Genomic DNA, 20,978 nt, shown 5'->3' on the forward strand with positions numbered 1-20,978 from the left:
GTTAAGGTTAATGGGGGTGATGAGTCCTACATGGTGTGACTACGCTGCAATTACTTGATTTTAAGGTGGAAATAATCAAAATACTGTTTCATGTATTTTGTAACTTTGTATTAGATCAGTGTCCCTGTATAATGCAAACATTCACCAATATCTATAATCTACTGTATATGGGCGAAAATCGGACATTCTAAACTTGATTTTCATGACATTACTAAAAAAAGTAACATTTAGCAACGATGTGGTTCATGATAAATGGATGTAAAAATGCTTCATATATAATAAAAGAATACATCAATATTTTAAAATATCAACTTGTTCAATTTCTATTGGATTTATTTAAGATTTATTTCTTATTTAAATTTAATCCAACAAATTTGAGGAAATTCATACAAATGTTATTTTCGTATGACCATCCGCATGATGCGGTTAGCTCCTATCGGACTTGTTAGGTGGAATGTGACTAAAGGTGAAAATCTGCACAAAAAACAGAGAAAAAAACCACCGTGCGTGAAAGAAAAGGAGAAAGCACACTGTTGCATATTTTAACACAGGGCTACTGTGTAAAAATATGCTCAACACAAACATAAGAGTGACAGATGCTGAATGACAACTAAGAAGGGGACAACATGTTGATCCAAAACACTCATTGGACACTAGATTAGGTACACCTGCACAATCAAATAAGGTCCAATCCAAAATCGGCACCAAAAATCTATTATAATAGTGCTTTGATGAAGTTCTGTCCTTGCTAACCAAGCTAATAACAATACAAATACTTTTGGACTTTTTTTCATCCAGCTCTTGGATTGGATTTTATGAGACAGTGTGTGTGTATTTTATGTTTGCCAGCGAGTGCCATTCCAAAAACAATTTGGCTTTTATGAATCAAATTGTGTTGTCCACCTTTTATGCAAAACAGAAACTAGAAGGGTTTCATGCAAAATGCATTCCATGACAGTGAGGCTGATGACTGCAACGTTCAAAGTCTGTTAGTTTGAGGACGTCCCAGATTCTTCTTTGCCTTCTTGGACTGCCAGCAACCTCACTAAACTCTACGTGGACATGCTGTTAAGTCTTCCTGGTGTGGAATCAGTGAGAACCAGTCACTCTTCCCGCGTGGTCATGCACGATGATGCATGGACCACCTCATCTGTTACCTGAGCCTACTCAGCAGATGTTTGACTTCTAGCCGCTTACACGCAAACCTGGGAGATCTGCACGGGACAAGTTGGCGTTCGGTCGTCAGCGACGGAACACCGACGGTATATGGAAGGTGGGAAGAACGGAATGCTGAAAAGAAGAACGAGCAAAACGGGGTACCTGTTTGTATCTTTGAGACCGATGTAGGCTTGTTTGAGCTCATCAGCATCCTTCAGTTTGGAAACGTCCTCCACGTGGACGGCCACTTCTGTCATGGTCTCCTAAAACAGACGAGAAGAAGAATATTATGGAGTCTATTAGAGATGTTTTATTTACTTAGCAGACTGACGTCCTTTTCTAAGTCGTATTGTTATGTAACATTGATGCAGGGCAAGCGGTGGTTTAACAATACCTTCTCATCCTGTGGGAAAGCGTGGATGGAGGAGAGAAGGTAGAGACAGGAGCATTAGAAACTGAGGGCGCAACCAAACGCATTCAAAAACACGAGAACAGACTCGTGAGGATGTTCACGGACATGAGGAACACATTCGATGTCGTATTAGAAGCACAATGGCATCGCAAGTGACACTTCAGCCAAAAATCCAGTTCGTTAAGTACGACTTCACGATCTAATGAGATTGCTGTAGTTGGCAATTGCACATAAAGTGGCAGCAAGAATTTACTCAATGATCAGCTAACACGGGTGAGTGTGCATTGGTAGGGTTTACAAATTATCTTGATCGTATGATTATGCTGGAATGTAGACTAGAATTATTAACTTTCTTTAAACCTTTTACCTTTCCTTGACTCTGAAAAGTTGAACCATTCAGTTGTTGAAACTTTCCAAATGGCGTGGAAACATTCTTGCTTAGTTAGTCATCGAAAATGCTCTACTAGTTTCTCTTTCCACGACCTTGTAAAACAATGAGCTGGGACCCTCTGCACTGATTGACCAGTTACTGAGGTGACCACCAAACATGTCCAATGTCACCCCCACCCTACTTGTTCTCAATAAATATGCTCTTGCAAGATACCAAAGGCTGACTTTGTTCAAACATCGCTGTACAGTAACGAACAAATTCTCCACTTGCAAGTGCTCAAAGGGCATACTGTCTCCCGTGTGGGTCTTGCAAATAAGATTGCATTAGTATGGAACATAGAAATGTTAAGCGGCAGGTCAAATGAACGTGACGTGTACCTTGTGCTGCATGGCTTCCTTTTGGCTGACCAGCTGCGAGCGCAGGATCAGCACCTCCTCCTTGCGCACCTCCAGCTCCTCACAGGAGGAGTTTAGCTGATCCAGGAGCACCTTGTAAGCCGGAGAGCCCGGTGCGCCGGCGCTCGATGCCGCGCTGCCCAGCAGGCTCTTCCTCATCTCAGCCAGGTTGTGCTTCAGCTTCTTGTTTTCAGACTCCAGTTCCTGACGCTGAGGATCGACAATGTTAGGTTCTAATAAAAAGCGCACGCAGAAAAATGACGTACGCATTTTAACAACTCACTTTGAGGGACTCGTACTCCAACTCTGCCCCACGAGCCTTTTTGAACTCAGATTCATCCTAACACAAGGAGCAAGAAAAAACAACCTTTAGAAATTGATTGAGTTCCATTCATTATGTGGAATAAAAATACAATGCTAATCAAGAACTGTATATTTGCGCGCACCCTGGCTCGGGCCCTCTGAAACTGCTCGTCCTTATTTTCCAACTCATTGCGCAGCGACTGCTTTTCTTGCTCCAGCTCTTTGAGTCGCTTCTGGAGCTTGAGCGTGAGCGAGGTATCCATTCCTCGAGTCAAATCCTGCAAGAAAAGCCATTGGATGTCAACTTCCGCTGACACCAGAGTCCAGAAATGCAGAAAGTAAATCAAGAAGGCTTGTTCTGAAGACGAGTCAAGTACTTCTCCGGCATGGGAAGCGTCTTCCGATTCGGCGAACTCGGAGTTGAAGGTGTACTCGGACTCGTTGCTGCTGTGGGTGGAATCTGTTCTCCTGTGGCCAGGCTTGGAAATGTGCTAAAAAAACAACAAAGCAAAGTGAGTGGGGGTGGGGGGGGGAATAAGAATGAAATGTGTCACGCACTTCTTTGAGGTCGTCGAATTTCTCCTCGAGGCGAAGGTGTTCTGTCAGGAGATTCTGGTAACGAGAGCGCTCCTCGTTCAGATCTATCTCCAGCTGCTGAGTCTCCGTTGCAATCGCACGAGCCATTTTCTCTGCAAGAATCCGAACACATAACGAAGTTATTAGAAATTGAAATAACTTTTGATATTGTACTTAAAGTTGTTGTTTTTTTTTCAAATATTTGTATTTGTCCAATTATTTTTGGGACGTTTTACTTAGTGGGCAACATTCAATTATTAAATATTATGAGCATTTGTGGGTGAAATAATATGTTGAGGTTTTACTGTATTTCTTTTTAATATTGCATGACGCTTGCCAAATTAAACCTCACATTCGAGGCCCTTTTGTGGCCCACGGGCCACATGTTGGACACCGTTCAAAAATCACCTGTCATCTGCTGATTCTGTTCCTGAATCAACCTGTTCAAGTCGTCTTTCTCCGTCTTCAGCAAGCCGTTCTGGTCCTTCAGTTCTGACACCAACTAATACACAAAATATCCCCAAATTACATCTTTGCCGTAATTTGATTTGTCAAAACCAGTTAGTGAAGAGAAGTCATCAAAAAAAAAAAGGGGGGGGGGGGGGCTGGGGTCGAGGACAAGCATACAGGGCGAGGCACATTCTATTCAGTTGTAAAAAAAAAAAGTTATTTCAATTTATAACAATCATTAATAAAACATTGAAAATTTTGAAATAAAGTATTTAAAATAAATACCTTAATATTCTGTAATGACAAAATATGTGATGAGCCAAAATATAGGAATATGTTTTTCTAGTAAAACTGTCACATTTAATTTCTGTGAACCTTAGCTGTAAGTAAACAAAGAAATGAATAAGCAAGTAAATCTACACATGCTAAACCATTATCTTGGTGTGGAAAAATAAGGACCTAAAAATGTAATAAACTGAACATATTAACATATACAATCAGTCCGCTTCTTGCTCTGAAAGAGCTAAATATAGGCCCTAACGACCATAAAAGACTTTTCTTCCGCTATTTCAACTTGACTGGGCTACAAATCTGAGGATGCTAAAAGACGAATGAGCACTATACTAGGTGCTCACCTGCATGGGGGCAACTGCGTGCCCAATGTCCCCAGTCTCTCTGAGCCGGCTACATTAACGGAAAACATGTTTGTCTTGGATGCAATAATATAACATGTATCTGGTTATGTAACTACAGGATTCTAAGGGGGATAACGTTTTAATGATACTTATAGAAAGGGGCTATTGACTAAAATGTAGTCAAGAATCAATATTGTGAAATAATAGCAATACTGGACGAAGCAATTATTAGCGATGAACCAATACAGAACCAAGGTTGTTAGATTCTGATAAGGGTCAGTTTGTCAGGAATGAGCAGAACAGGGCGACCAAATGCAGCTTGGGCCAGGGTCAGGTGGGGAAACGAAGACACAGACGGGATAGAGACTCACGGCCAGCAAACAGACCGACCGACCGACATGAAGTCCACTTGGACAAGGTTCAAGTTCTGACCGTGACCAGACGACAAGAACAGGAACACTGAGCACGGACAGGAATGGGCACAACAGTAGACACCGACAGGGAGAAACGCACGGGCAGGGCTTAAATACACAGGGTAACAGGAGGAATCAGGTGACAGACATTACGGTCACAAAAGGGGTGTGGCCGAGGGAAGTGCAGGCCGAGCGTGCTCTGGCACGGGCGTGACACGGCTCATAGTCAAAAAGTAAAAGTTACATTGGAATCCTATTCAAATTTGCCTTACGTGTTTGCTTAAATTGTTCATGCTTCCCCTGAATCTTGCATTGTTGCTTTATTTTTATTTCCTGGTGGCATCCGGTGTTAGCCATTTCAAAAATTGTTTGCGGTGCAAAAACTACTCCTTTGACAAATAGACAAGCGATGATTAAGAAAAACATCCTGCTTCAGTTCATGAAGTAATGAATTTTGAACTAAAGAGGGAACTTGGGTGATAGAAAGCAACCAAAAGGGAACATACTTTCTCCATTTCGCCCTTGTAGGATTGTGCCCAGTCCTCGATGGTCTTCTTCTCCTGCTGTGTGGTGCGCAGCTCCTTCTTCAACTTCTCCAGCTCCTCCAGGAGACAGTTGACCTGGTTGCCTTTGCTCTTGGCATCCTCCTCCACGCCCCGAAGGCGACCCAGCTCCCCGCGCAGCCGCTCGCTCTCTGTCGTGTAGGTGTTCTCCAAGCCTGTCAGCTTCTCGTTGACAGACTTGTTCTCTTTGGTCTGGCGGGCCAGAAAACGGTCAGACCGAAGAAAAAGAAAACAAAACATCACAAAGAAGACAAACGATGGCGCCGACCTGCTCGTCGATCTTCCTCTGAAGCTGCATGATTTTGTTCTCCATGCCCTTGTTGAGCTTCTTGAAGTGTTCCACCGAGCGGGCTTCGATCTTCAGCTTCTTCAGCTCGCGCCTGGCTATCATCCTGCGGGTGCAGCACTGCAGGTACACGATGGAGCTGAGGCAACGCTTGTACCAGCAGCGAGCCAGCCAGCCACGAGCGTGCTTCTGGATGATCACCGCTTTGTGCTCCCGCAGAAGCTACGGATGGCAAGGAAGAGACAAATATCAAACACTGAACTTTTTGACAGCACTAGATGCGTTGTTGCATTACCGCTTGGTACTTCTGGCGGGCCATGTAAGATCTGAGGATAGTCTGTATGGCCAGCGCAGCCGCCTGCTTCTGCCTGTAGCGTTTCCTGGCCACGTACATCTTCTGGTACTTCTGGATAATGGTGGCGGCCTGCGTGCGACGCATGAACTTTGCCAAGCTGACGACGAGAGAAGATTAGGGAATAACTTTAATAGTTCAAGTTCTCTCTTCTGAGATCCGGTGTGAGTGACCCACCAGCGAGCCTGGTATCCTCTGGTGAACCTCTGGATGGTGATGGCCGCGTCGCGCTTGCGCAAGTACTTCTTACGCGCTAGCCAGCAGCGAATGGTTTTCTGGATACGGATGCAGGCGGCGCGCAGTTTGTCGGCTCGCAGTTTCTCCAGGTAGGCCACCTGGCCGGCCCTGAAGAAGATCTTGGTCTTACCAAACTGGTATTTATCCTGATCCTGCCAGAAGAATGGAGCATTTAGAAAATCACAAAGAGATGGAAGCTTTGAGCAGAGGGAACGTTTGCTAGGGCGGACCTCCACGAGCTTCTCCAGAACGTTCCTGCATGTCAGCTTCTTGTCAGAGAGAACATCTTTCTGCTTCATCAGCACTCTGTACCGGCTGAAGAACTCCTGGTATGTCCATCTGAAGTGTGCACACACACAAAATCATTAAACATGATAAAGATAGATGTCATGTTATGCTTCCTTGATTAAAATTCTTTTGGGGATTGCCAAGATTCAATCGGTACCTTGACGGGAAACCTGCAGCAGAGATCCGGATTGTTTCTAGGACGCCACAGGCTCTCAGCTGCTGCACCGCACGTTTTGGGTCAAACCTGTTAATCAACAAAATTCACAGATGATTAAAAAAAAAACGTTTGCTTTATGAGTTTTCCATTGCTGTAGAGACAGAGACTCACGAGAAGGCCTGCTTGAAGTCGTTGGGTTTGATACAGCGGACGTAGTGTGGCGTGGTGGCGTTCAAGGTTTCCATGAGCATTTGAAGGGAGTTACGGAACTACAAGAGAGAAGCATCCCTCTTACACTCTTCCTGAGACAAGTCTGGAGTGTACGTAAGGGAAGGGATGCAAAGTATCAAACCTGGCAGCCGACGGTCTTCTTGTGCTCCTTGCTGCTGGTGTCGCGGCTCTTGTCAGGTTTGACGCTGAGACGGGTCCTGCCTCCCATCCCGGGGGGTTGACCCATGGGGCTGGTGGTTTTGCCCTCATCCTGGAACAGCTCCACCAGCAGGTCGAACTGGGTAGAGCAGTCCAAATTACGGTCATGACGACGTCGAGATTTTGGGTTAGGAGGATTTAATGCCGGGATGCAATGTACTGTGGAACCTTGAAAACTTGACAGTACATTCCGGACCATTTTACAACATTTACTTTCTACTCCCTTTTATTTATTTCTATTTATTCATTCTTTTTTTTTTCCAAACATCGCTGAGGGCAAACAAAGCATCCTCGGTGCATCTTGATTTGTAGATTAGTTTTGTTAAAAAAAAATTAAATAAACAAAGCCCATCATATAAAAGTTATGGTATTATGACACGAACATCTTTGTTTATACTGTAATGTACAGGTGCATCTCAATAAATAAGAATACCATACAAAAAAAAACCCATTACTTTCAGTAAGCGTTATTCAAAAACTTATCGCATATTAGTAATCACAATTCAATAATTAAAAATACAGATTATCTTTCAGAAAGTCAATTCCTACTTATTTTCTATACTAAAAATCATTTTCGTAACTGACACTCATGTATATAAATGCCAAAAATGATGTAAGCCATTTGTGTAAAGCGCTATCTTTGTCCATGTGTGTTATTTGGAATAGCACGCTAGCTAATATTGCTAAGAGTCATGTGGCAGTGCAGTTTTTGTGTTGGATAACTTAACTGCCGAATGTTTGCGCACATTCTCTATAGATGTTGATGCTTCATGATCCGTTCCGTTTGAAATGATTTGCTTCTATCTTGTGTGTCTTCCATAGACAAAATGAAACAGTACTGAAATCGATTTAGTTTTCCACGATATTCAAATAAATTGGGATGCACCTGTACATGCTTTTAGTACGGCATGCAGAAGTGAACTGAGATGTCCTCCTCAGTGCTGTATTCCTCTCTTCACAATCAAAAAGCAGGAAATCCAAAACAAACCTTTCAACGCAATACCACTTCCAAATGTCTTTTATGTCCGATCATGCCTTATTTTTAAACTCAAAGTGCCTCTAGTGCTCACCATGCAGCAAACAACGGCACAGAACCAAACTCTGTGACCCAGTGCTGTTAGAGCGATTAAGTCGGTGAGTGAAAGAGAAGATAAAGAAAGCGCCGGAGGCAGATCGGCGTTGCGTGAACGACTCCGTTTACCTTCTGCCGACGGGTGGGGAGGGAGGAGGGTTGTCATGATGAAGACACAACCACATACATGGGACAACACATGAAGACAAAATGACAACAGAACACAATGACGTCATCATTTACGTGCCAACTGTTTGTCATGGCGACAAAAGGGAAACGAAAACAAGCAAACTGGTGATGAAGATTGAATTTTCAATTGATGAATTCAATCATCGTGTCACGGTCACACACGCACAGTGAGATCGACGGGATAATCTTAGCCGACAATCTTAAATCCTAATTAAACCAAATCTCATTAAGACCTTGTTAAGATTTAATCCCAGTTGTTTAAATCTCACTGATGCAGACAACATGCACGTGTTTGCATGTGCCTCTGTGGGTGCAAACCAATCCTTTGAGGGAAGCACACGGCATCACAGTGTGTGCGTATGAACGGTCAGGATTGAAAGGATTTCAGTCCGGCAAAATTATTACAAACTAATCCGAGTCAATTTAAACTCATTTGCTAACCAAAACAGTAGCGCCTACAAAGCACCTAAACCCTCAAGCTATGTGACCCAAGAGTTCCGCCCAGTCTGCACGGTCCATATGTAGTTTTTCATATAGCCACTAGAGGTCGCTACCAATCCAACTCCAAGAGACGTCAATGTTATGACACATATAGGTCGTACCTTGCTGGCCTTGAGCACCTTGATCTGTTCTTCATTCACCGTGTCCTTGTTCTTCTCCAGGAAACCATCGCATTGATATTCAACCTGTACGAGTACAAGAGAGTGAGGTTTGTGTAAAAATATCACTGCATGCATGCACACACACACACACACACACACACACGCACACACACACACACACACACACGCACACGCACGCACGCACGCACGCACGCACGCACGCACACCATAAATATTGATGTCGTCGGGCCGGAATCTCTAAGACATACATTTGGTTAATGTACTATTTTTTCACAACTCTATACTATTGGTCGGTCTTTTATTTATTTATTTATTTGCATTAAAGGTGTGGTGATCATCACAGATATCAAATTAAATAATAATTTAGTAATAAATAGCAAAATAAATAAATATTTCTTATTGTATTTGTATTGCACTTTCACATTTTCCATCTTTCTATATGAAATGTATGTTTCTATTCCTGCTTCAATTTACAGACAGTTTTATTTAGAGGCTTTAAATATTTGTTATATTAATAGCTAAAAAGACTAATTTCAGATCACATATGTATATGCGAGACTCCATTTTCATATCAGGTAACCTCATTGGAAAGCCTGTGTTAGTCGCTTGACCCGTTTAGATGTAATCTAATAGCGCAGCGGCTAAAACCGGACACGATAACGCTGCGTTGCACCAAAAGTGAATTTCAAGCGCCACTCTAAACGCTCATCTATTTTGCGGGTGAGAACAGCGATAAGAAAATAAAAATCCTCCAGCTATTCTAAAAATAACTGACAAGAGCGCTAGCCGCAGCCAATCTTTTCCTAAATCTTTACTAAAAAGAGAAAAATCACTCAAATGGTAAGATAAACCACAGAGAGTTGTAATCAGTAAGTACCATGCAAAATACGCGTCAGGCTCACCTTATCAGCAAAATGTTGGATGATGAAGGCGCGGTTGGACATGCGTGGCTTCTCAAAGAGCGAGCACGTCTTCAGGTGGGTGTTGTACAACTTCTGAGCCCATGAATCATCTGAGCCTTTTGGCATCTGAGGAAAGACGAGGCATGAATGAAACAACCTAAATGCGTCAGTTTTGGACATTTGTTTGAGATTCTAAATGATTAAATATCAAATGTACCCGGCACTCTTCATCCAGCAGGTCCAGGATGCCCATCTTGGCTTCGATGAGGTTGATACAGGGCTGATTGTCGTAGAAGTCAATGAGAGTCCAAGGGATCTGCTCCTTCATGTACTCCTCCTGCTCCAGCTTGAACACGTGCTGCACTCACACCAACGATGGACATTTAGATGCCAACGTGCTTACATAAAAAATAATAATCATAATCATAATTCTGCCTACCATGTTGAATTGTTGCTGGAGCTTCTCGTTGGCGTAGTTGATACAGAACTGCTCAAAGCTGTTGATTTCAAACGTCTCGAACCTTGTAAACCAACAGAAAACATATTTTCAAAATTTTCAATATTTAAAAATGAAAATACAAAATGGCAACCGGTGATTCATGTTCATTTTTATAGTGGTGGCAAAAAGCACACAACTTGAAATCCCGTACCCGTAAATGTCGAGGACGCCGATGAAGGAGTGCTGTTTGATATTGGTGATGAGCGCTTTGTTGACGTGCTCCACGATCCAGTTGAAGAGCTTGGCGTAGATATGCTTGGAGAGGGCGTCGCGGGCGTTGGTGGCCTGCAGGCGAGGGAGGGTCTTGATGTAGGTTTCGGAGGCCGTCTTCAACTTCCTGTGGCACAGCCACTGAGCCATGTCCTCGTAGGTGACCCCGACCAGCTCGCAGAACTTGGTCAGATGATGATTGTTGGTCTACAAGAAAGAGGAGATCATATATTAGCCCCGTGATGCCTTTGTCGGGCTCTCATCGCTAATGCGATTTAGCTTTATTTTGCCTTTTTTCTTTTTTGGGGGGACTGTAAAAGCCAAAGCAAATATAATCATCTGTTTTTATGTGCTAATCTAATCACTTGGCTAAATCAAATCACGAAGAGGTTAAAAATATAGGATGAATGAATGAATGGTAGCCTCACGGGAATGATGCTGCTATCGGAATCTTTGTCTTTGATCTCCACATTTCCCAAATGAAGGATAGCAGCCAGAACTTGAAATAATCCCATCTGATAGGATTCGTTGATACCTGCGGGGGGGGAAAACATTTTGTTTATGGGCTGGGCTGAATTTATAATGGATCACTCTGTAAAAACAAAACTAGTAGTTGCTGTAAAAAAAGTTAAACTGCTGAGTAGCCAAAAACAAAACGAAAAAAAAATATTGTTGCATTTTTTTATTAGTTAGCATGGGACCAGTATTTCCTGGTTTCATAGGGGATAACATTAAATGAAAAGCCACCTCGAATCCTACACAGATTTAAATGACGAGTTACCGAGCAAGGAGAAGGCGTGGCGGGTGGTGCCGAGCTCCTTGCTGTCATCCACCCCGTCAATAACGGGGCTGCATCCCTGCCGGGTGTACAGGAAGTTGTTGGCGTTACCTTAAAGGGACAGACGCTGATTTTAGACAGATTTACTCTTTTACTCTCCTGTCAACGGAAGTATTTCTTCACATACCGACACTTTTAATCAAAGAATGAAGTGTTGCCTGGCAACAGTGGCACAGCCATGACTCGGTGACAACTCCTTGATTTACCAAGCCAGCAAGTCAGCAAGAGAGGAAAACGGCAGCTGCGTGTGTGTGTGTGTGTGTGTGTGTGTGTGTGTGTGTTCCGTGTCTAAGATGAGCAGGTGCAAGTTCACAGTGGGAGTGCACTGCATGAAAGCTGCTTGGACAACAGACCCTTATGTGTTTCTACTCGAGCGTTGACATCATCAGACAACAGGACATGAAATGTTCCAAGTGATTCAAAACACCTCCGCTTGTATGGTTAAAATACTTTTGGAAATGTAGGAGGTGGGGTACCCATTAAGATGGAACGCTGGCTCTAAGTACATTAAGTGTGTTTTCTGTCTTACTTACTTAGTTTGAGGTTTTTGAACTCCGGCAAATGCGAAGATGCGCAGAGTTGATAAAAGATATGATAATTCCTCTCTTCGTCCGCCTGGAAGACAATATCATCATCAAATGCTTTTCATTCACAGCATTCAATCTGAGAAATAAATCCATTTTTGCCTCACCTGGAATACCACTCGGGACTTTTCGAGCAGATATGTCCTCATATTTGCGCCGATAATCCGGTAGCGGTTGTCGAAGCCGATCTCGATGTACTTCCCAAAGCGACTGCTGTTGTCGTTACGAGTTGTCTTAGCGTTCCCGATAGCCTGACGCGGGGAAAAATGTTATTTTGGGACTGGGAATATGATCGATAACCATACATTTTAAATTGTCAAAGCAGCTTGATTCAATCCCGTATGATTGTAAATCAACAACAGCGAGAAAGGGTTGTTGTACTTGAATGTGTGTTGTTGCCGAGACCAACAATCCAGTCTCTCATAATCTGCCTGCATCAGCCAAAGCAATTTAAATGCCTCACACAAACATCCCTGGGCAGGTTCGATAATATGGGAAAAGGCTGAGGCAGTTCTAGATGTCGCAGTGACATCACTGCGACGCAAGAAAGCTTTCTATTCATTCCGTAAACTCCAATCTGATTGGTCACAGCCGGGTGGATGTGGACAAGAAGACCAAGTGGAGCGAGTGTGAGAGAGGAGAAGGAATAAGAGAGTCACCTCCATGATGGGGTTGGAAGCCAACACCTTCTCCTCCACGTTGGCCTCGCTGGCCGAGCCACTGACCGTGGCAAAGTATCTCATGGCGTATTTGGCTGAAACGGTTTTCCCGGCCCCAGACTCCCCGCTCACAATGATGGACTGGTTCCGCTCATCCCTGCAACGAGACATGAAACTAACTCTGTATGTGGAAAGTAAGATTTTCCTTATTGCTCGTCAAACTTTCAATATTTCAATTTGATTATACAAAGAGGCTGCTGATTGCTTGAATTGGATCATTTACTGGTCATGTGTCACATGGAGTGAGGAGTCAGCTGCAGTTGGCTTCTAAGCTCCCTTTTTTTTTATGCTTTAATACCACGAGCCGTCACTGTAGAAGAAACTGGGCCAGCTCTGAGAAGCTTGACATTTTTCATCTCAAGCTCCCCTTCTCTGAGGAGACAGGATATTCTTGAGAATGCTCTCTTTCATGAACTCTCACTCAGACTACCCTTTGGGCGGGGGGTGGGGGTGGGGGGGAATGTTTCTTTACTTGACTCCAAATGCTGCTGGAACACACTCGCTGCACTGTTATTTGGAAATGTCAGCAAGGTAATATGCAGGTTAAGCGTTTTTTTTTTTTTGTGCAAGTCAGGTATTTATTTATCTAAATATGAAGGGCGCGTCTGGCAAATCATTTCAAATTAGTTCTTGCCGAAGAGAAGCAAGGAAGCTAGAATTAAGTCAAACCTCGCCATCTGCTTGTAAGCTTCTTCTGCTACAGCAAAAATGTGCGGGTCCATGTCTCCCATGTTCTGACCACTGTACGCATTGATGATGTCCGTCCCGTAAATGGGCAGCGTCTCGTACGGGTTGATGGCCACCAAAACAATCCCTGCAGCACACAAGGAACACCAAACATGATTGGGGGGTGGAAAATGTCAAACACTTATTTGTATCAAGTCATTGACAAACCTGACATTCATTAAAATGTAACTTGAGAAACAAATAAGTTACGTTCTGAGTTTAAGAATTAAACACTTATGATTCCGATAACATCTTACCGCAATAAGTGTAGATGAGCTTGGAGTCGATGAAGCGGACTTTGAGGTTGTGCAGCACCGCCGGCTCGTGGAGGTAGCTGAGCGCCGTGAGGTCATTCTCACCAACCAGGATGTCCGGGTTTCGCAGGTAGGGCAGGTTCTTGGTCTTGGGGTCCAACTTGTGCTCAAGATTCTGAGGGTGGGAAATAAAGGAAATATGTCATCAAAACCAGAACCGGTACTCAAAAACACACCAAATGACCCATCGATGGTACATTGTCTTAAAACATGATCCACGTTCTTTGCTTCTTCAGTCTTCAACTTTTTACACATTTATCTATTAGCGCATCCGTCTGGTGTACTTACCCGTGCCTTCATTGGAAGAAACATTTTCAATAGAGATTTCCTCAAAAACCACATCAAGTGGAGTAACAGGTAGAATCCATTTTGAGGATTCGCTGGAAGAGACAGCTCGAGGCTCGGTCAACATGTCTGGCTGAACATGCGGACTGCTTTTGCTGAAATAATGATTAAGAGGTCTCCGCCCACTGAATGTATTACAAATGCATTTTACGCACACGTGTGTATCGTATCAGAAATATGTCATGGGATGTGATCCTCGTGATGTTGGTAAAAGTACCCCGCTCACGTTGTTGTTTACAAGTGGTGCAACCCCAAATGGCTTTTTGGCTGGCGTGTTTCATCTTCAGACATTCTGAAAAAATGTAATCAATTATACATGGATTGGTGTCTGATGCCAGTCTAATCGGGCCCGAAAGGAAACCATCTCCATTAAGAGTGGCCTTTTATTTTGTGACAACAGTTTTTTTGTAAGATGAAATCACACCTCGGTCTCGCTAAATACAGTGACAGTGATTGTCTAATTAAAGCACTGAGATGCTGCAAACCTGCCTGACCAAAAAAAAAAAAAAAGATATTAGCAAAACTAATAAGGCCCATGAGTTCATTCGCGGTGCAAAGATAAACAAAAGAGCCGAAGAGACGTAGGAAGAAGACAACACGACTAACCGTTCCATCTTCCAGCATAAGCTGCAGGGAGGCGTCGCCATTTTTGTAGTCTTTGCTCAACTCGGCCGACTTCCAAACGTCCTCGACGTCGGGGATCCACACCCGAGCGCACTGTGAAAGAAAGACATGAATGAGAAAAAAGACGTCAAGTCAGATGATGGGGTTTACACATGCCCCGTGGACGGCAGGGGAATATTGTGGTCCAAAAAGAATTCATCTCAAGAGGACATGTTGTTTTGCCCAAATGAAAGTCGCACTGTTGTCCTCAGATGAAGTGGAAGCCACGACAATCGGATGTTTGTGGGAACTCAAGCCAGACTGAGTACTTGTGGATTGTGTGCTGCCGCACAATTGTCTCTTTGCCACACACACACACAGACAGACAGACAGACAGACAGACAGATGTGTGCAGACTTGAGTATTAAAAAAAGGCCTCAGGACTGGACGCAATCAGCTGATCACAGAGCGTGGAAAAACAGCGGTGAATCCAGCCGGTCACATGGCGCTAGAATCCGAATCGTACTGTACATGAAATTGCGTGCACACGCGCACTTCATAGAGGTCACCAGCCCCCACATTGTGACCTTAACAACTTGTGTTCATGTGACATTACATAAGCGAGGCGAAAAGGAATGAGGACTTAAATGAGGTTTAGCAGAATACATTTCAGCAAGTTGCATCCACTTAATCTGGATTTTAGAAGGATTTGGTAACGTGCGGAATCACTTGTTGAGTTGATAGTCTGTCGATTTGACTGCGTCTTCAGTTTAGTTACATAAAATGACAATTTAAATCCCACGCTGGAGAGACAGAGAGGATTTATTGTGGACGCGCACGACAAGAGGGAGACTTTTAATTGGATCTGCTGGTTCACTACCAGTCAACTGAATCATGACATCATGGTCACGCCAACTTTCCCGAGTATTATCTGCGTGACTGGTTTTAGTAGTCGGATGCTGCATACGTGTCACATGACAACTCAGCAAGCAAAACAAAATCAGAATTTACCGAGTTCCAGTACAATACCATAGCAGCCTAACTTGAGTTGACGTTTGCCAAACCCAGCAACAACCATTCACACTCGTATTCACATCTGGTCCAATTCAGATCTGAGAATATCTGATTCCATGCATTTTATTTCTCAACTATTTGAGGGGGGGGGGACTTGGCATAATCCACATTATCGTGCTTTTAACCGTGAGACTTTTACAACCACACCGAGCAATGTAGTTCTTTTTAACTAGCTATGCGTTGTTAAAGTAGATAACAAAAGTAACCACGACTACTTTCTGGCAGTGGTACGAAGGACAGACACAGTCCAGTTGTCACTAGCGTGCAATAATGAGACAATAATGGCACATTTTTGCTCCCCATTAGGCAAACATCAAGAAGTCACACACAAATACACTAATACACACACACACACACACACACACACGCACGCAGACAAAAAGCCAATTCTGGCCATGCCAAAACATTGTGTACTGTTCCAAACGTTGCCATGGTGACCTGAATGTAAAACTTGAAGTATGAGCGCCATTTAAAATGATTCATTTTTCAAACAATTCGATTGCGAATGTCATCACTGAGGGCAAACAAAACCGCTCGGTCCCCGCTATGCTTCATTTTCTCCTTTCCCCCGCAAGGAGTGCCAAAGCAGCCAGCCTAGCAACCAAGAAGGGTTGGGTTGGGAAGCAAGGATAAATGAATAGGTTGGGAGGAGGGGGGGCTAAAAATAGCAGCAGCAAGTTTTGAGCAACATCACACCTCGTGGAGACATCACGGCTGCACCAGTGATGCACACGACTCCATCCTTGTTATCACCCTCGCACATTTGCAATTTATGTGAGACGTCAAGCCCAATCAAGTGGAATTAGGCCTTGTGGAAATATGCTGCAAATCACCACACGCTGACGCGATGCGGCGAGAACGGAAAAAAAAAAGGGAGGTGAAGGTTGGAACACACTGACGGATAGTTAACATGTTTCAAAAAATGAAAGGAAACAGAATGCTGTGGCTTGTCGCTGGTGTGTATCGGGTGGCAGACATTAGTGACATCACAAATAAACAAGGCTGCAACTGAACAAGAATAAAAGACAGACGAGCAAGATGCCAAGTACAAGACAGAAGCGTCCATGCGATGGCCTCCAAGGCAGGGAGGAGGACAGGATAGCATGACGCTAATCCCGCTTTAACTGAGACGGAGGATCCAGAGCTGATTAGTTCATCAAAGTATTTGCACCCAACTAATCTTATTTCACCCAACACTACCTTTTAATTACCATTACTTTCGCTTCTGCGTGGAGACTGGTGATGATATTTTAGAAGGAAATTTTCACTTTGGTCCAAAAAAAAGGGAGACAAAAACCTGGACATTTTTGGAAGGGAACAATATCATCACCGAGCACTTCATTTGGTACAGCTGAGAATTGTGAAGAGAGGTTCATTTGGATTGAAACGCTCAGAGTAGATATCCATTTAATCGTCCAGTTAAATAGTTGCTATGTCTGTGAAAGAAGAAACTTATTCCATTCCAAGCAACGTTAAAATCTCATCAAATCACCTTGGAGATCGTAAGTACGGATACGTTGCCAGACACCTGCCGAGTGGAGACCATTTCTGACGCCGCTCTGACTTTCTTCTTCTTCTTGGAATGCTCCCGCAAAACTCTCTGGAGTTGAATCATGGCGCCGGCATGAATTTCATGCAAAGTCAATAGATGTCCTCATTTCAGACTGAGGTTTGGAAGTCACATGCATCGCAAGAGTGGTGACTGCGCAGAAGGGAAGCGGGGCGTGGCATTTCATTTACGTGTCACTGGCAGATTAAAGAACTTCACCTTGCTAAAGCTGATCTTTGAGCCTTTCACTCTTCATCAGGCTGACTCAGTTGATTACCTTATCTAACACCTTATTAGGGCAAGATTTTGATCACTATTTCTTGATTGGTAAATTTATTCGTACACAGGAAATACATTTAATATCAGTATAAATCCGTTACTGAGGAATTCGGTTTTTTCACCCACTCTCTTAGGGGCCACATACATCGGCTGAGGAAAGCTTACTTTGTTTTTGTCAATCAAGTCATTTGGAAAATACAACACCGCCCTCTACAGGACTGGAGTGGAACCGTGTTGCATTATGCCCAGAACCTGACTCGACTATTTTTTGTTGGAACTTTGTCACAGCAATTCAGCATTTCTTTTTTTCTTCTTTAGAACAAAAATGTGTCTTTCAATATGTGCATTATTTTGTAAACACACCCATTTGATACATTCTTTTGTTAAATGACACTTCCTTTGACTTTACTATCATAAAAAATACAACCCTGATCTAGCAGGAAGTGTTGTGCTATCCCTCCTGTGCTGTGCTCTGTGTAGAAGGCAGCTCTTGTACATCTAATAAAGCTATTTTACACAAACTCTGTGTGAAACCAACACACTAAAACCGACTTGACTTATACGACTTCACCACTGTCCAGTTGAAAGTATTCTCATACCGATCTTTGCATTTTTGAACTGATAATTCATTGAGTCAATGACTTCTAAAAAAGAAAAAAAACCAAGATAATCCCGTTTTTGAGCAACGCGCAGAATGGAATGTGAAATGCAACCAGTCCACAAAAGCCAAGTCAACGAACGAAGTGGCTGACTGCTGGGGCGTCGTCACATGATGCCACTCATGTGAGAAGCTGCTGTTTTTCTGCTCAGCGTGACGACGTGGGGCCGGAACTCTCAGCGTTAGCGGCCAGAGAGCGGTATCGGGAAAGTCTGCTAGCACCCAAAGGTGCAGCCCAATTTAACGACAAGACCCTCTTGATCTTGGATTAAGACTCATTGTGTGTGGATCAGTGGTGACAACTTCTCGCCAAAGCATAACAAACTAAGTCTGTGAGAATTTCATCAACAAGGAAATCAACTTTATGATTCATGCTTGTCGGCATTGCTTCACATCCGCTGACAGTCATTGAGTACACACAAGTATCTGACCACCAGGCCACAAGTCTCAATAGGTGACCATTTGTAACTCTAAGACCTAAAATAAGTAACTGGACACATGAATCCAAGTTTCAATCAATGTGCACACACTTAAGACAGAAAGAATATTTAAAATGCATATGGTCTTCACATCCAAGACCATTCTGGACCACCACATTAAGGGTGTGTCCCCCATGAAGGCTTCACATTCTCCACCATGAGACTTGACAGCTAGGATCAGTTAAGAACCACAATTCTGATTACAAACAAACACACACACACAAATAAACAATTAAATTAGCTTCTTGATAACCATTAGACTCAATCTCATCTGTTAACACACAAAGCAAAAACTTACATCAACGAACATATACGCCAATTCCCGGTTCATGTTTGTCGGGCGAGCTTCTAGCTCATGCTTCTTCTCAGGATGCCTCCAACAATTCAAGAACACTCTACGGGATGGAAGCTCCCCATCGGATCGGAAAACATGAGACGCTCCGTAGATGCTCCGGAAGATTTTCTAGTCCTGTGACGTGCTAAGTGGTTCTCGCGGCTGCCCATCACACTTGCCATCCTCCTTCCTGGATCACATGAGACTCCAGCGAGGGAGAAAACAAGGCTTTCCCACATACGCACCACCGCTGCCTTCAGGCAAGACGTAGTCTGAGCCCGCTTCCGGAAAGTTGGACTCACGATGGCTGACTTCTGTGACATCATTCTTTTTTGTGAGATAACAAGATTGTTTCAAATACATACAAAAAAATGCGGTTGACCTCACAAACATGTCTTTGCTGTGTCAGAACAGCGATGTCAACATGTCGGCTAGGACCTGACTGTGCAAATGCTTAACTGAGTTTTCGGACTAATCTAATTAGACACTGGTCAAAACAAAATGAACTGATGGCCGACATGCAAGTTATACAGTGATCAACTTCATTTGCCGTTTTCAAAGCAGAGCTCCCCAATTGCCTCCCATTTTAAAGCCAAAACCCACAGAACATTCAGTTCTGGCTCAATATGAGCACTGATCCAAAGAATGAGAAGACTTGTTTCTTTCACAAAAGTGTTTTTTTGGGAACAGACAATAGAAAAATAAGATTCCCATATGTAACTATGCTAATTTCCCCATCGTGGTACTAATCAGTTATGTTCCGATTGTCATCCGGCATTTTCCATATCTTGTTTGGACACGTGTGTCTAATGAAGTGTCGAGTGGATTCTGGTGTTCTTCACAGCGTCACATCAAACACATTCACGGAAGCAGATTTGTTCAGCGTGCGCATGCTAACCACACACAGCAGATTGGACTAAATGAGCCTCTCTATAAGGCAGACTCACAAACAATGAGCGGAGTGTATTCCGCCCCGTGTTGGTAAAAGTAAACGACAGAGCGGTGTTTGACTTCAGACACACACGCCGCTATTGAAAGCCCCGCAAACACTGAGCGCTGTGTTTGCAGCCATGCTAATTTAGTGGATCTGAAAAAGATTCAACAAGATCTTGCGTTTAATTTGAAGGGAGGGCGGACAAAGTGCTGGATTCACATACTAAAATGTATTCTGAATTTTAGCTAAATAGTAAAGAGTAGCCATAACAAGACATAGCTTGCAAAACCCCGCGCTAATCAGAGGATTGACATATATGTTTGAGTGGTTAGGGCATCCCACTAGGTTATGTTCTAGGACCCTTTCTATTATTCCTGCTTCTTCTGGGTATTTCTTTTCTGGCTATTCATGAGCAATGCCAAGTCACAATTTAAAACCAAATGACGGCATGTGTGGTACACATGCCTAGCCTTTTTTGAAATTTTGTAACTGTGCCAACGTGTTTACGTTTTCCTCAAAATACAATGAGGGTCAAGAATGATCTGTATATAACACTTAACACATCAGGTTTCTTGTCTTGCTGTTTTGAGCGTTCATCTTTATCCCATGAAAGTCAGCCGGCCCTCATTCAGCCCCATATATTGCTTGGCCAATGACGAGTACGGTTTTCCGCAACAAAACATGACGACGACCGAACAAAGCAGGGGGATGGGCAACTCACACACACATGCGACCTTGCGTAGCTTGACTATAATATGCCTCCTCCTTTGGGCGTTATGTCTGTGTGTGTGTGTGTGTGTGTGTGTGTGTGTGTGTGTCTCCCTCTCTACTCAGTTCAAGACAAAAACAAGCAGTGCTAACACGACAAGGATGCTCCAGTGTCCGGATGCTCCAGCTTGATCGCAGCATCTCCGCGAGACACAAACCGCTGCACATACAGGACACACCGCTGACAAAACCTCATCATATCCCTCCGTATGAGATCATTTAGACCTCAGGCAT

The 20,978-nt window shown here is 43.5% G+C and overlaps 1 protein-coding gene across 4 annotated transcripts in view; it reads right to left on the minus strand.

Moving 5' to 3' along the window:
* myo5aa (myosin VAa) overlaps positions 1-20,978 on the minus strand; it is a 29,609-nt gene that overhangs the window by 7,104 nt on the left and 1,527 nt on the right. For 3 of the 4 annotated variants that reach the window (XM_085907151.1, XM_085907153.1, XM_085907150.1), the window contains exons 2-29: positions 14,673-14,783; positions 13,665-13,836; positions 13,351-13,495; positions 12,622-12,778; positions 12,070-12,213; positions 11,912-11,993; positions 11,322-11,429; positions 10,969-11,075; positions 10,482-10,747; positions 10,271-10,352; positions 10,049-10,189; positions 9,832-9,957; positions 8,909-8,992; positions 6,969-7,124; positions 6,788-6,885; positions 6,617-6,703; positions 6,402-6,510; positions 6,112-6,323; positions 5,878-6,034; positions 5,565-5,804; positions 5,240-5,488; positions 3,644-3,737; positions 3,218-3,348; positions 3,037-3,150; positions 2,803-2,937; positions 2,640-2,696; positions 2,339-2,566; positions 1,321-1,421 (exon numbers count right to left, since the gene is read on the minus strand). In XM_085907151.1, coding sequence (XP_085763277.1) covers positions 1,321-1,421; positions 2,339-2,566; positions 2,640-2,696; positions 2,803-2,937; positions 3,037-3,150; positions 3,218-3,348; positions 3,644-3,737; positions 5,240-5,488; positions 5,565-5,804; positions 5,878-6,034; positions 6,112-6,323; positions 6,402-6,510; positions 6,617-6,703; positions 6,788-6,885; positions 6,969-7,124; positions 8,909-8,992; positions 9,832-9,957; positions 10,049-10,189; positions 10,271-10,352; positions 10,482-10,747; positions 10,969-11,075; positions 11,322-11,429; positions 11,912-11,993; positions 12,070-12,213; positions 12,622-12,778; positions 13,351-13,495; positions 13,665-13,836; positions 14,673-14,783 — 3,893 coding nt within the window. Of the gene's footprint in view, positions 1-1,320; positions 1,422-2,338; positions 2,567-2,639; positions 2,697-2,802; positions 2,938-3,036; positions 3,151-3,217; positions 3,349-3,643; positions 3,738-5,239; positions 5,489-5,564; positions 5,805-5,877; positions 6,035-6,111; positions 6,324-6,401; positions 6,511-6,616; positions 6,704-6,787; positions 6,886-6,968; positions 7,125-8,908; positions 8,993-9,831; positions 9,958-10,048; positions 10,190-10,270; positions 10,353-10,481; positions 10,748-10,968; positions 11,076-11,321; positions 11,430-11,911; positions 11,994-12,069; positions 12,214-12,621; positions 12,779-13,350; positions 13,496-13,664; positions 13,837-14,672; positions 14,784-17,235; positions 17,374-20,978 lie in introns of those variants that run through there. The other variant, XM_085907152.1, reaches the window with a different exon arrangement.

This window comes from Syngnathus leptorhynchus, chromosome 3, assembly GCF_054491065.1.
Source record: "Syngnathus leptorhynchus isolate UIUO chromosome 3, UIUO_Slep, whole genome shotgun sequence".
NCBI classification, from domain to species: Eukaryota; Metazoa; Chordata; class Actinopteri; order Syngnathiformes; family Syngnathidae; genus Syngnathus; species Syngnathus leptorhynchus.